Source organism: Pelobates fuscus, chromosome 3, assembly GCF_036172605.1.
Source record: "Pelobates fuscus isolate aPelFus1 chromosome 3, aPelFus1.pri, whole genome shotgun sequence".
NCBI lineage: Eukaryota > Metazoa > Chordata > Amphibia > Anura > Pelobatidae > Pelobates > Pelobates fuscus.
In genome coordinates this window covers 54,008,655-54,024,743 of record NC_086319.1, presented here as the reverse complement: position 1 = coordinate 54,024,743, position 16,089 = coordinate 54,008,655, and the positions used below count along the sequence as shown (strand labels likewise).

The 16,089-nt window shown below is 39.1% G+C and overlaps 1 protein-coding gene across 2 annotated transcripts in view; it reads left to right on the top strand.

Moving 5' to 3' along the window:
* Positions 1 to 3,665: 3,665 nt before the first annotated feature.
* Positions 3,666 to 16,089, top strand: part of WIF1 (WNT inhibitory factor 1) — a 73,474-nt gene continuing 61,050 nt past the window's right edge. For both annotated transcript variants that reach the window (XR_010090424.1, XM_063447070.1), the window contains exons 1-2: positions 3,666 to 3,945; positions 4,196 to 4,335. Coding sequence is in view for 1 of the 2 variants with exons in the window: in XM_063447070.1 (XP_063303140.1) it covers positions 3,816 to 3,945; positions 4,196 to 4,335 (270 nt within the window). In the remaining variant the exon portion in view is untranslated. The remainder of the gene's footprint in view (positions 3,946 to 4,195; positions 4,336 to 16,089) is intronic.

Here is a 16,089-nt window from a genome sequence, read left to right as displayed (position 1 = left end):
GCGTGATATTGGGGAGCTTAACAGCTGCTTAAAAGGCTCCCATCCTAAGCACCCCCGAACAGCAATCAGCTGGCCAATAAGTTACATGATCTTATCGGCATGCCGTTTAGACATGGCTCTGGAGTGAAATCAACAAAAATTCTCCAGGGTGGGCCGGACATGTAATTGGAATGCTGCTGCCGACTGTCCAACCTGCCTGGGTTGTTTGCTGACACTCTCTCTAGACTCTTTAACACCCCTCTCTCTCCTGCCTAATGGTGGTACTATTGCTGGTTGTAGCTGGTGGTATTAGTAATAGTAGTAGTAGCTCTTTTGCATGCAGTACTACTCTCTGCCGTTTCCCTCAATAAACCAGCCATTTGATGTCTGCGGAAGGGACGATTCATCCCGAAACTGGTGAGTTTACCCAACACTCTCCCACTTCTTACTTCCTTTCCGCACAGTTTGCACTTTGCCAAGCGCCCATCTCCAACACTTTCAAAGTGGTCCCAAATGTTGCTTTGATGCTTCTCCCGTTCTACCTGCTGCTGGCAATGCTGCGTGTGGATTAACTCTAGCAACTCTAACTTACTAAAACACTTGGATTGCTGCTGCTAGCTCGTAGTATTAGTGGTGGTGCTGCTAATTTGTACTTTTACACTGGTGGTTTTAGTAACTGTGCCAGTGCTAGAAGTAGTGGACCTGGCTGTTGTTTTGGTAGCAAACAAAGTTCTAGCAGACTTCACAGAAATAGGTTGTTCACTACACGTTGCTGGTGGGGATTTCTCCATGACATGTCCAGACTCTCCTCTACTATCTCCTCCTTACTCTTAGGAGTAAGTAGAGCTGCAGTGCCACTGCCAGCAGAACTAGTAGTGGAGGTTGTACACTTCAGAGGGGATTTAGAAAACAGTCTCTGGAACCTAACTCCCAGTTCCAACCCAGCTGGTACACTTTGCACCAAACTTTCTCCGTTCTGCACCCTCCATTTTCCTTTCTTCCCAAGAATCAAGAGAGGAGATTATCAAAAAATCTGCAGCTAGAATGTGCTTCTTCTGACTTACTGGGCTACTATGGCTCTTTGTACTAGTTGTAGCTCTGAGGCTACCCTTAGAAGACCCTGCAATTTTCCCACAAGTCTAGTTTCTGCTGTTTTATATTATGTCCTTTACAAGATGGTAGATTAACTAAGTGTCTCTCCTAGAAACACAATGACCGAGTAATGTTTTAAAGGAACAATTCCAATAAGGAACACATAACATCTACACACTGATAACAGATACCATGTTGTATGCTCTGATGATACATACCATATTTCTACACACTGATAATCAATACCACGTTTCTATGCTCGGTTGATAGATACTGTGTGATACTGTGTTTCTGTGATCTGATAACAGATAACATCTTGCTACACTCCGAAAATAGATAACATGTTTATACTCTCTGATAATAAATACAGCATTTCTATGTTCCAATAACAGATACCATGTTTCTACACTCTGATAATATATACTATGATCCTACACGCTAACAATAGATATGATAACATTTTGCTCCAGTAACAGTCAGACAACATGTTTCTACACTGTGATAACAGATACCGTGTCTCTGTACTCTGAGAATATATACCATGTTTCTATGCTCCGATAACAGATACCATGTTTCTACACTGTGATAACAGATACCGTGTTTCTGTACTCTGAGAATATATACCATGTTTCTATGTTCCAATAACAGATACCATGTTTCTACACTGTGATAACAGATACCGTGTTTCTGTACTCTGAGAATATATACCATGTTTCTATGTTCCAATAACAGATACCATGTTTCTACACTGTGATAACAGATACCGTGTGTTTGTACTCTGAGAATATATAACATGTTTCTATGCTCCGATAATAGATACAATAATGTTTTGCTCCAATAATAGACTGCTTGTTTCTGTACTCTGAGAGAGAAAGAGTAGTGAATTCTGGAGCAAAATATAAAATAGGTTACATAATTGGTGATAACATTCCATGGAGTGATTTCTCCATATGCAGAAATTTGTATCAGAATTATTTGTATAGATAACATCTACAGATGTTTAGTGCAATAATTGGTGTTAGTTACATACATTATTAGGAATGTAAAATACTATATTCTTTTTGCAAAATATAATAATTAACAGTGAAACGCAAGATACCAAACCCTTGACTTCCACGTCCATAGGTAGTCTCTTACTCTGTCCTCCAATAATTGACAGAAAACTGACAAATTAACAACTGTTTTTAGGCCAAAATATTCAAGTTGGAAACATTCAATAAGAAAAAAAATTTCTCCAATTCTTCAAAGCTATTTTGGTTTGGATTTTAAAATGAATTTAGAATTCCTGACAATCTGCACATTTCAAAAACACTGCAGGTTTATTCAATGTGTGAATTGCTGGGAACTCAATGTGAACATCACATTTTAGGCAAGTATAGCCAAGCAAACAAAACATCTGAGTTGCATATTTTTAGCCCAGTTCTGATATCCTGGCCCAATATTTAAAATGATCTTGTCATTTCAGCACTATGTATGATAAAGAAAAACAGAAAAAGAAAGTTAAATCCAAAACCGAAATAACATTTACCTTGATCTAAACAGGATGAAGTACGAACCCCTTCTCGGCCTTCGCACACATAAAAATTAAACTAAATTAAAATAATCAAATGCTTATTACAATAAGGAAGTGAATTGCATACTAACTATTCTCTGATCTATGATTGACACAGAAGCATAAAAAATATTTGAAAACAGAGTTTACGTTCATTTAAAAAAATAAATAAATAATTATTTATTTATGGCTTTCACTTACACACAAAAACCAAAGCCACAATATAACAGTTTACAGTTACCGTCATGTAGAAGGGAATACATCATTAGGTGTATAAGACAAACAGTTCAAAAAAATTACTTTAGAGATGGCTTCACAAGTTGGTGTATTTCACCAATAATATAGACATGTCACGTTGAAGTAATATCTAAACAGTTACACAATATTAGTACATTACAGAAGTAGGCTTGCTTCCCATTTATCTGACATTCCAGGGTGATCAAAATGATGCCATGTCTATTCACCGACGTATAGCAAATAGGCACCAAGTTAATGACCAGTGTGAATCGTACTAAGATATAAACTAGTTAAAAAAAAAAAAAAATGCAGAATAGTGGGAGTAACACAAGGAAGGCCCCACTTGGATTTTCTTTAATTTTTAACTCCTTTATGAGTGAAGACTCGCAGAAGTGCTTCATAGAGTCTGCCTCTAACTCTCTAGTGCTGTAAATAAAAAACAGTAATACAATTTATCAATCGACACAATTAATACAAGTTATACTATATATTATTCTCTTATTTAAGATACACCTACATTATCTGAACATTAATTATAGAGATTATAAGCAGTTATATAATAAAGATATAAATATAGTTATGAAATATAATATAAATATAATATTATTGTTTTAATTATTAAAAATATTTGTAGTTCTGAAATGTCTCACCCAGTTTTCCAGCGCCCTCTTCTGGCAGAACATGCTCTGTGCAGGTCTGGCATTTGTAACCTGATGCCTTTCCAAGACATCAAACACTATTCCACCCCCCCCTTCTCTCCCTACTTCATTGACTGCAAACTGCCAGGACCCAGCCTCCAGAGTGAGATCAGAGTAGCCTTGCTCTCTCAAAAAAAAAAAAACAAGAAAAAAAAAAAAACAGGGGAAAGTAAAAACTATCTCTAACAGCTCAAAGGCAAAGGGAGATTAAAAATAAAGTGAAGGAGGAGAAGCAAAGCAAAATCCCAGTGACCATCATGGCATTCCCAGCAGCTCTGCAGATATGCACTATATTTCTCTATTCTTGTGCTCAGATTGCGGCTGGGCAGCAACAAACAGACAGCTTGTACATGTGGATTGATGCTCATCAAGCCAGAGTTTTAATAGGTATTTTCAGATTTTATCCTGTTTTTATTTAGAGGGACTTTGCTGGGAAAACCAGGTTTCTGATGTTGCAAAATTCAAACCTTTTTTTTATTATTATTATTATTAATAATATTATTATTTTTTTCACTTGCATTTTTATTTGAATGATTTTGCTGGAGTGGAATTTAACAGAAAAGAAAGAATTCCTCTCCCTGCCCCTTATCCCAAGCACGTGTCTGTGTTTTCATCTGTGTAACATTTTACTTGCTAGGTTTTGAAGAGGATATTTTGATTGTGTCCGAAGGGAAAATGGCTCCATTTACTCATGATTTCAGAAAAGCCCAACAGAGGATGCCAGCAATACCTGTAAATATACATTCTATGAATTTTACTTGGAAAGCAACTGGGCAGGTATGTACTAACAGACACCCTCAGCGATGTGTGAGAGTTACACAACAATACATCATATTGTCATTAGTGATTATGTTACTTTCAAGTTGTCCTTTCAGATACAGAAAAATAATTTTTTGGGGGGAGGGGGCATCATCAGCTAAATGGTGAATTTTCATTAGTTGACACCTGTTTTGCAACTTTCAGGCAAAAGTAGCTGATTTTGGAAAATATATCTCCCTAGTAAATTAAGTATTTTTTCCCCCAGTGATGCTGTTTTGGCTATTGGCTGTCACTTCATTACAAAACATTATTTAGTGGGTTAACCCCTTGGTCCATAATGCCATTTAGGAATTTTTTTTTTTTTTTTTACCCTTAGTTGTTATTTAGATATCTTAAAGACCTAAGTGATTTATGGCATGTTAATTAAAAGAGATCGAAAAAAAAAATTGCGAGAAGCATTAACTTTTGTATAGTTAGTTATTAGAAGTTGCAAGTATATAATTTGTATTTGCTGCTCCTTGGAAAATTCTTGGGGGGGGGGGGGGGAAAGCACTTAATATTACCGTTTTTTTCTTTTTAAAAAAAATAAATAAATTACTATTATGTATATAGCGCCAACATATTGTGCAGCGCTGTATAATAGGACCAACCATTCTAACAAAACATATTTGACATACAGGAACAGAAGGTGAAGAGGGCCCTGCCAAAATGAGCCTGCACGGCTGTGTTTTTAGTTAATGTTTAATGTATATATTACAAATATATAGCTGTGATTGGATAAAATTGTGTTTTTCACTTGTTATTTATGTTTACCACTGTTTTCTATTATATCATAAAACGTTGAAATACAGTAACCCCTTAATGAGAGATGACGTGAATAGAGCTGTCATTAAAAAGAGGGGTGTTTGCTTAACTCCATGACGAAGCTAAACAATCTGAATGCAATTATATTAAATGTGGACAAACATTTCATATAACACCTTTGTAGTAGATGAATTATTTTTGGATTCTCAGATAAAATGCCCAGATTTCTTCTTTTACACTACTACCTATTTTTACTGTATATAATCCCTCGACAAGTGGTAAAAGTGGTTAAATGTGATATACATTTTTGCCATAACCAACAGATTATGTCAGTTGTGCCAGAAAGTAGACAGCTTTTAAAAATCTAAGCTGGGTAAATTTAGGTCGCAGACAGACAGATGCCTAATTGCAATAACTTTAAATATATCACAGCGCTGATGATTTTCAGACATGTTAAGAGGTATTCAGAATCTATTTTTATGAAATATTTTTATCTGGAACCTTAGGTGCTTTGGAGAATTTTTCCAATTCAGCCTAAAATTAAAAATTCACTGTAACTTGGATGGGTGGAGAATCTACAAGGGAATTGCAAATTTAGGCTGAAATAGCCGTATTATAAAAATTGTTATAATTTTTTTTCTGTGCTGCTATTTAAGGCTAAAATGAGCATTTCTCTCTATGCTATCTCCGGCTTATTGACTAAATGAAAGAGATGTGTTCAGATTAGCTCCTACACCCTCCTAAAAAAAAAAAATGTCTGCAAAATGTGATGTGAATGTCGGTTAAAATACTCTCTTGCAAACATGAGAAGTTGGAACAGCTGCATGAATATGGATCAATGGCATATTCATCAAACATAATTACTGTAGCCTCTTTTTTTTTTCTACGTTTTTTTTTTTATTAATACTATCGCGTTAATTGCCTGATGTGAGCACTCTGGATTCTTTCCTAACAGAATCGAGATTATCTTTTGAAGTCAGGTTAACTGTATTTTTCCAGAATTGATCCCCAGGGATTTGCAGTAATACCTTCACAGTGGAGCGTGTCACCAAACAGAGGAAATGCCTTGTATTCTGACCTCTGTAACAGAATTTCCAAAGTGGAATGTCAGTATGTTTACGTACTGTGGGCATGGAATCGTTTTTTTTTTTTTTTTGTGTGTTTTTTTTTTCTTTCTTAGGGGTTCACATATCAAAAGTGCGGCTTCCAGCCTTTAATATTGAGATCCTGTACTGCTGTGGTATTTTGCATCCTGGTGTTGTAGACATGCCACCAGGGATCAAAGCTTAATACTGCTGAGATCCCTCTTCATTTACTAGAGCGAGCATGTGCCTGCCATCTGTTGTTTCTGATTGCAAACAGCGGTAAAAGTCTCCAACGTAGGCCAAAAAAGGCTTTAGCACTCAGAGAAGATGAGATGCGAGGCACCTTGTAAGCTACATCTGGTTTCCATAGTAGTTAAGAAAGCACAAATGTAAAATAGGCAGACTCTCTTGACCATATTAGTGCGTAAACTACCATTTATGTCAGGCAGACGAGAGAATAATCCACCGAGATTAGGTGTGGGATTACTGCGATGGTACCGATCTTTATCATCAATGTATAAGAGAATGCGGAATGGTCGATCCAAGTGTAACTAGGCAACCGTTCATCACTTACATTGTATCCGTATAATCACCCAGAATGCAAAGCAATCTATAGAATGCCACAAAGTTGACTTTGATAGATTATTTGTTTGAAATTCAAAGCATTGTATTTAAACAATATATGTTAATTACAGTGTTGAGCGTGCTCTGCTATGTGAATATATGCTTTCTTATTTATTATTAAAACCCACCAAATATTAATAGTGCTAATTATTAATATTATTATTATTTTTTAGCATTTTTATAACGCCAACTTATTCTGCTGCGGTTTACAATATTATAAAAGGGGGAAATTTAACATTAAATGAGCTAATAAGAAAAAGTTACAGGAAAATAGGTTGAGAAACCTGCTCAAACAAGCTTATAGTCTAGAGTTAAATTATATATACATTTAATTTGTATAGCATCTTTACCTAAAAGTGGACATGAAAAACTATTGTATGGCTGCATGAAACAGCCGGCCAGCAGTTATGAACGTGGAACACAGAGACAGGCTAAGCCCCTAATACAAGCCCGGCACTTACCAGGAGCCTGACCACTAAACTCACGCTGGCACCTGCAGAAGCACCGGAGGAGGTAGAGGATTCACACGGACGAGAACTCACCCTCACCCCTGCTCTCGGAACGCCTCACTACACTTTTGAACAATCCGCGATGGAGCACCTGCGAAAGCTATCCACCGTGAGGGGCTGAACTGGATGGCTCATGCAGACCCGGGTACTGCTGAGCGCCGGACGGATCCTCCACACTGTTTGCCCGCCAGCCAAAGATGTGAGTGCCCTGGCCTTTGGGTCTGAGGGGTCCCCTGAGGGCCTTGTCCCTGGTGTCGTGAGCCCTGTGGGGCGGGCTTGCACGGTCCCTCTGGCGGACCGGTGGCCGTGGGGGATGTGCACCAGCCCCAAGTATGTGGCCGGCACCGGGAGAGACATGTGGGCGCACACTTCGCAGGGACTTAAGTGAGGCCGGGGAGGTGCAGGGGGCGAACAGCCCGCGGACTCTAGGTGGGGGAGTCCAGTGGAAGATTCTGCTCCTGAGTGCCCACAGCGCCATGAGAGGCCCAACAGGCGGGCTGGGCACGGCCTGGAGAGGACAGATGGGGGCTCGGCACCCCGAGGGAGGTAATGCAGCTGAACCATGGGTGGCCCTTCTCGGACGGCTATTAAGAATTGCTTGCTTACATCTGATTGTCATGGACTGCCGGGTCTGACTGGGGTGGATAGGGGGGGGGGGGAGACCTGTTCAATAGCTGTATTACCATTCTCTTACTTTCTTCCTTTTATTATTTTACCTCAGGGTGTATTATTATGCCCGGCCGCGCGTGCACGGCACAAGGCCCATTTTGACCACTGGGATACATTCTCACTGGTGCTTAATTGGGGACTTCACGTAGGCCCTTTCTTCCCCTTTTTTATGTCTCTCCTGGTCAGGCGGGAATAATTTTGTTTTATAACATGACGTGACCGATACTATGCTTTGCACTGTTTTATATTATTACTGTTTAGCCAAATATGCTTAACTATGCTTTGAACCAGTATACAGGTAGTGATGGACTGCACTGCCCAAATAAACACAGGAAACCTGTGCCATTAATGGCTACTATAGTTTATATAATGCTTCAATATTAAACTGACGGTTATACAGACTTAGGTTAAATGTTTGGACGTTGGCCTAGACTAGGTAGGCTAGATATGCTAGATAGGCACCTTATGCAGAAATAGGCTTTCTTTTTATATGCCTAAATGTACTGTCTTATCATTAGAAACAATTATAGCCTCGCACCATAATTAAACTTTGACCTAAAGTGACAGAGTGCGACGGAACTTATAACTTCATCACAACTAGAACCACCTGACACAAATGGCATCAAATCAGTGTAATGTCTTGACACTGTTGTGATATTCAGACTTAAATTAATATAACGTTTTGACTAAACTGTGTGCTGTAGGCTTATGTTATTTTCTGTTATGTAGTTAAATAATACGCTATACCATGAAACTGTAAAGCTACATATTATCCTTGATGCACATATTTGCCTTCACTGATGTATGTAAAAATTACGCAAATAAACCTTGAATGAAAAAAAAAAAGAAAAACTATTGTATTCTTACAGGAATAAGTTAATATTTTTCAAAGTATACAGTTTTTACAGTTATTTTATATACCAGTAGTGTTATTGCTTCTTCTACTTGTTTATGTTATTTTGGCGGTGTATGTCGCTTTAATTTTTTTATAATTAAAAGCAGAACTGCCAAGACAAGTACATAGGTATGGCACGGGATGAAACATTTGTCACATGTGTTTATTGGCAGGTTATAAACAGGTATTCAGACCACCTTATCTCATACCATCTCTTTCACGTTGCCAAAATAATCCTCTATAGACAGAAAGAGAAAGCAAATGTTGAGGTAGACCCAATATTGTGACCCCATATTTTGCAACTTTGCTCTTTGGCAAAAAAAAAGAGAAACAAGAGCTTTTGGCGAAGCGAATGATACGTTAATGAGCATCAAACAGGCTGTCTGTATAAAACTGCCCGCTTCAGTGAACCCGAATGAGCAAGTGCTTCTTTCTGCATGGTTTGATGTTTTATTTTTTTTGTTAAAACTAATTTAATGGGGACAATTAATGTTAAAATAACTTTAACTCAACTATAGCGCACATTTTGGGTTTTCAGACTGTGTCTTTTTTCCCTTCTATTGCTGCACTAGATACAGTTTAATTCACTTTTTGGTGGGGTTATTTAATAAACGTGGAATCAGGGCTGCCATCAGAAATGTTGGGGCCTCTGGCACAGCCCAAGTTCTGTGCCCCTGTGCCCCACACCCGAGTCCGTGCACAGGGCCTTTCCCCGAGTCTATCCAGAAGGATGAAGTGTGTGTGTACTGAATGTGGTGTGTGTATAGTGGATGTAGTATGTGTAAAATGGATGAGGTGTGTGTGTGTCATGGATGCAGAGTGTATAGTGGATGCAGATTGGGTGTTTATTTAATGTATGTAGTGTTTGTTTGTATTAGATGCAGAGTGTATGCTTGTGTAGTGGATCTAGCGTGTGTCTATAGTGAATGCAGAGTGTGTGTTTGTGTAGTGGATGCAGTGTTTGTAGTAAATGCAGAGTGTGTGTATAGTAAATGCTTAGTGTATCTTTGTGTAGTGGATGTAGTGTGTGTATAGTGAATACAGAATGTCTCTTTGTGTAGTGGATTTAGTGTGTGTATAGTGAATGCAGTGTGTGTTTGTGTAAGGATGTAGTGTGTGTTTAGTGAATGCAGAGTGTGTGTTTGTGGATGTAGTGTGTCTACACTGAATGCAGAGTGTGTGTGTGTAAAGATGTAGTGTGTGCTTAGTGAATGCAGAGTGTGTGTGTGTAAAGATGAAGTGTGTGTGTTTAGTGAATGCAGAGTGTGTTTATGTAAGGATGTAGTGTGAGTATAGTGACTGTAGAGTGTGTGTTTGTGCAAGAATGTAGTGTGTGGTTAGTGAATGCAAAGTGTATATTTGTGTAAGGAAGTAGTATGTGTGTATAGTGATGGCAGATTATGTGTTTGAGTAATGCATGTAGTGTGTATATAGTGATGGCAGATTGTGTATTTGTGTAAGGATGAAGTGTGTGTAGTGAATTCAGAGTGTGTGTGTTTGCATTTGCTACGCACACTACATCCTTACACAAACACACACTCGGCAGTCACTACACACACTACATCCTTACACAGAGTGTGTTTGTGTAAGGATGTTGTCTGGTTTCCTGACTGCAGAATGTGCGTGTGTAAGGATGTAGGGTGTGTTTAGTTAATGCAGAGTGTCTGTGAGTGTAAGGATGTAGCGTGTTTAGTTAATGCAGCGTGTGTGTGTGTAAGGATGTAGTGTGTGTGTTTAGTTAATGAAAAGTGTGTGTGTAAAATGTAGTGGGTGTTCATACTGTGGATGGGGTGAGCATTTTTTCCCATTAATTGTAATACATTTAATTTAATTCCCCCCTCCCTGCATCTTACCTGTGGCCAGGGAGGTCACATTCCCTGGTGGTCTGGTGGCATGCTGCGGGCCCCCGGCTACCTGTACACCGCAGGGGGGGCCAGCACAATCCATCCTCACTTCTCAGCAGCTCTACTCTAAGTCTTGCGAGCCACGCAGAGCACTGCCATGGTAACCCGTGGCAACGCACTGACGACTGCGGCGCTCTCGAGACTAAGTCTGTGTAGACTGCGAGACTCAGTCTCGGGAGCGCCATGGTCGTCAGAGTGTTGCCACGGGTTACCATGGCAACGCTCCGTGCGGCTTGCAAGACTTAGAGCAGAGGAGCTGGGAAGTGAGGATGGACTGTGCTGGGCCCCCTGCGGTGTACAGGTAGCCAGGGGCCCAAAAATGCACATATATATAGCGATCTTTGCTAGGTCAAAGTAGCACCAATCAGGGTGTTTCTTCATGTGTTAAGCAACCTTATACTTTTTTATTGTGATTTGTCTTATTTTTCACTGTGCCTGTTTTTTTTTTTATTATTATTTATTTTGGATGTGCATAAAGAATACATACATGCTAGTAATGCCACGACCGCATATACCAGCAGTTCATAGTTAACAGTAGTATGGCATAGAATAAGACTGCACAGTTTTTATAATAACGAGGCTCACACAAAACAAATATCCTATCAGTGTCAGAACAGATGAAGGCATGATACAGACTGTTTGCACAAAGATTTATAACTAAAATCTGTGAGAGTTAATTGACATGCTGCTTAGAAATAGCTTAAATTAGGTACCACTGGGCTCCCCAAGCTGAAAGGTATAAGAATAATATATATAATAAAAAATTAAAATAATATATAACGAGTTAACCAATGGCCTTAGTGTCAAAATATAAACTGCTGTGTAGAAGCTGCGTTTCTGCATGTTTAGCCAATGCCGCAGTTAGGTCTTTCCAGAGAGTCCATCTCCATGCTGGGTTTGTCTCCTTCCCCTGCTCCCTGGGGGTAGCTCCAACGTCGCTGGAGTATCTGTCGGCCCATTGCAGGGCAGTATGTTTTCTTGCTAATTTGAGCCAAGATGGGGGCCAGAAACCGAATTCCAGAGATCCTCTTTCGCCATACGGCAGGATCGGTGGCCCATGGGCACTGTGCCTTTTTTTATAGAAATTTTTCAATAAGGAGAAATACATTTAATTTTGCCTTTATTCATAACTTAAGCTTATCCCATAACCCTATGCTGGACAGGTCTTTATGAGATAGGATCATAACACACTGGCCAGAATGACGGGCTCCTGATTGGTGGAACCACTTCCTGGTTCGATAATGCTTTTGCCTCTCTGTGCAGTGCAGCTGCAGGAACTTTGAAGATAAATATGTTTTTTATTTTGTCATTTTGTTTTGGTATAATTTATTGTGTAAAAATAATTGTTTTTTTTCTTTCTTATCCCTTTAAATTATTATATATTCGCAGGAATTTTGCATGTGTCTCTGCCTAGTATTTTCAAACTTTCCCATAACTTTATTCTCATTTGGGTAACCTTTTCACATGGTTCGCATTGGGTACATTTCGAAATGTTGCACACACATGAAACAATAAATCCTGGTTGTGAATCCTAGGAATGAAATAAATCTGTGTTAATCTCAGATCGCATTTGTCTTGCAGTTATTTTAGGAGATATTATTTATGGTTTCGTTTCGACAATGGCTAACTCGGGCACTTGGTTGACTAAGCATCATGGGAAATATCTTCAATGGCGAGCTAAACATCTCGGATCTCGCTTATAACAGTGCACCGTGAAGCTCTTACAAACTCTGTTACCTCCAACTTACCTTTCACCTATTGTTTTCCTCTTTCAGAATCTGTTCTTTTTTTAATTTCTGATTTATTTATCTTTAAAACATAAGACAAAATAGGGACTACTTTGCCTTGGGTATTTTTCCTCCATTTGGCAATCTTGACAAGGGTGGAGTTTAAGGCGAGCTTCACCCTTTGTTAGCTTGACAGAGAATGTGAAGCTTGCCTATAGCTCCACACTTTCGTCACAATTGTCAATTGTAGGAAAAATACATAAGACAAAGTAGTCCTTACAAGTAAACGATAGGAGAAAGGTAAGTTTGAGGTGACAGAGCCACTTTAACTAGTTTACAATCAATTTTGCGTATGTGCAGGCAACAAAAGTATGACCTCATACCTCAGTCCTGTTTATTTTTACCCAATATGAAATTTTATAAAACATTTACAATTTGTTTTATGTTGATTGGATGTCATGCTTATTCTGGGAACGTAACAGATTGCACATTATGTTGGAAACAAACTCCAAAATGCCATGAACATCGCTTTATAAATCTGTTTTGAGGCAGTGAGTAGAGGGAACAATTAGTGCTGAAATGTTAAACGAAATAGTAACTGGCAAGCAAAGAAATTGGATGAAAAAAGGAAACATATGCTGAAATGGATAAACAGAGAGGAATGAAAGTATTTTTTAAAGGGACACTATATGCACCAAGACTACTTCATCTCGTTGAAGTGGTGTAGGTGCAGTGTCCCAGTCTCCTTAACCCTGTAATGTAAAACATTGCACTGTTTACATTGCAGTGTTAAGACAGCCTCTAGTGTCTGTGTACCAGACAGCCACTAGAGGCACTTACTGCAATTTCATGGAGTTTACAGAGGATGTCCTCAACCTTTGCATGAGCACATCCATAATCTTCGATCTCCCATAGGAAAGCATTGATTGTGCGTGTGGTGCTTGCTGCGCACGCACATTAGGTCAGAGGACGATGGGAGAGGTGGCGTTGGATCCAGTGCCGAGGGACTTCGGTGCTGCAATAAAGTGAGTGTTTTAAAGGGTTCTTAACCCTTAAATTACCACCGGGGAAGGGAGCCACAAGGGGCGGGGGTGGAAAGGGCAGAGGGACACAGCTTTCTATTCCTATCACTTAAGTGTTCCTTTAGGTTTTGCCAAACGTAAAGGAACACTATACACCGGATACTGTAAATAAAGAACGTATTACTTACCTCTACTCCAGTGTCAAAACAGGCTCCTTGCTGCAGCTTGATTCACTCACTAGTGAAAATCTCCCTGGCCAACCCAGTGCTTCACAGAGAAGCATTCTGCCGCTGTGCGCATGTACAGGATTCGTCAGCAATGCTTCTCAGCAAAATCCATTTTGAGCAAACCCTCAAAGTGTGTGAGGATGAGAACCCAACCGGCCGTGTAACGTATATCCTAGAGGGTGCAATCTAGGACCTTTATAAAGGTGCTGCTCTGTTTTTTTTGGTTTTTTTTTAAACCCTAAAGCAATTCAGCAAGCGGAAGTGTTTTAGGGATTTCAAAGTGTCCCTTTAAATTAATTATTTTTAATAATGTTGTATATAAAAAGTATTGATTAAAGCAATGAAAATGTAATTCTGTTTCTTTATAGGTTAATGGTACCATCTTAAATATGCAGCGCTGTTTTGGGGAAAAAAATGTAATGGATGGCATTATGAAACTGTAAAATAAGCCTCGGCAGGTTACAAAGTTAGTAATGGAAATTGTAGATTTTTAAAATTTGTATTATGAACACTTAAAAAAAAATAAAAAATGTTTTTTTGTACTCCATTACAGAGTGTTTTAGAGTTATGATACCAGAGAAAGGTTCGCATTGTTGCATTGAACACGGTCTACTCTGAAGCAGGGTTTTATAGCAGAATGCCTCTCATGCATTGGCTGAGAGTGTCAGCTGACCGGTATCAGCCAAGGAAATAGTTGGAATTCTCTTCAAGTTGTGTTTTTGTGTTGTCTTTTGGTTCAGCAGCAGCATCACAAATATGTTAAACCTGGAATATGATTTCGTTTTTTTCAATCCATAGTACAATGCTATTCTTAATATTACTATTGCTGTATATAACATGTACATCGAGCAGCCACACCCTTTAACTACAAGAGGTTTGAGCAATGCATTTGCTCACAACGTTGGCACAAAGACTTACCGTATACGTTATCTACGTGCAATCCAAGCTATTAATATTTACTAATCACAGCTGCATTTTTACATTGAGAGGAGTCCAAATTTAAATGCAACATTCTTGCGATATTTTGTCATTATATAATCAGACGTGTTCTTTTGAATTTATTTAAGGTATACTCTTAGCACTATAACCACTGCCGTTCATTTTAGTGTCTAGGGTACAAAGAGACAGTGTTTGCCGTATCCCCAGTTGATGTCAAACCATTTCCAAAATGATGTGGCAAACACACCTATCTTTTAGAAATAAAGAGATTGCATGTAACGATATGCAGATGTCAATCAGATGTAAAATCTATGATATGTCTGCATATATGTGGAAAATGTCATCGTCTTGTATAGCAATATGTTTTGATGAATGGGTGGAAAGTGCAGTTTTGCCATTAGATCTGAATCTAGAAAATGAAATACCGATCTTGGTAGCTGTTCATGTGAAATGCATTATGGAATCAGGGTGAAAACAGATGTAAGAAACTTGACAAAAAATGTTTTATATGAACCGTTTAAAGGTGCTGTTTCACTAGCTCACTCTTAATAGACAGCATTTCAGCTACTTAAAGCATTTCCGTTCCTGGGATGATTGAACTAGGTGTTTGGGCATGCTGTATGTTCTTACACGTACTAATGTAAGCGGTACTAAGCAGTATTAGATTGTCGAGTAGTTTATTTTATGCATTCTAGTGAACAAAACTACAGGAACTATTTATTTCAGAGAAAATAAAAGAGATTTCTGTGAATGGATCACACCTGGAAACCAGCGTGACACCGCGTGTGTCTTGAAGTGTGTCCACAATTCCAGAAAAGTTATGGTGTACCTTGAGGGATGTCTCAGGGCTTAAAAGAACACTATAATCACCAGAACAACTACAGCTTATTGAATTTGTTCTGGTGAGTAGAATCATTACCTTCAGGCTTTTTGCTGTAAACACTGTCTTTTCAGAGAAAATGCAGTGTTTACATTACAGCCTAGGGATAACTTCACTGGCCACTCATCAGATGGCTGCTTGACTGCTGATCCAGAAAAACCCCACCTCCCGTTGCCCTCCGTAAATAATAACACCACACAATAGTTATGGGTAAGGGCAACGGCCACAGCTTTATTAATTTTTTACACAGACCAGCTTTCCATCCAACTGCCAGCTGTTGAGAGACTTCTCCCAACAGGCAGATACCACTTCTTTGTCCATGAGTTCATATCAGCCTGCGTACCGCCATCAGCCCTCGGCAGGCTGCGACTCCCCAAGTTGACTCATCAATTTCTTTCAATTTCCAATGCGCTGGCCAGGAACACCGCCACCGCGATGTCGACCCTGTCCAGTCCCTCCTGTCGGCATTGCGCCCCCCGCAGCCAGC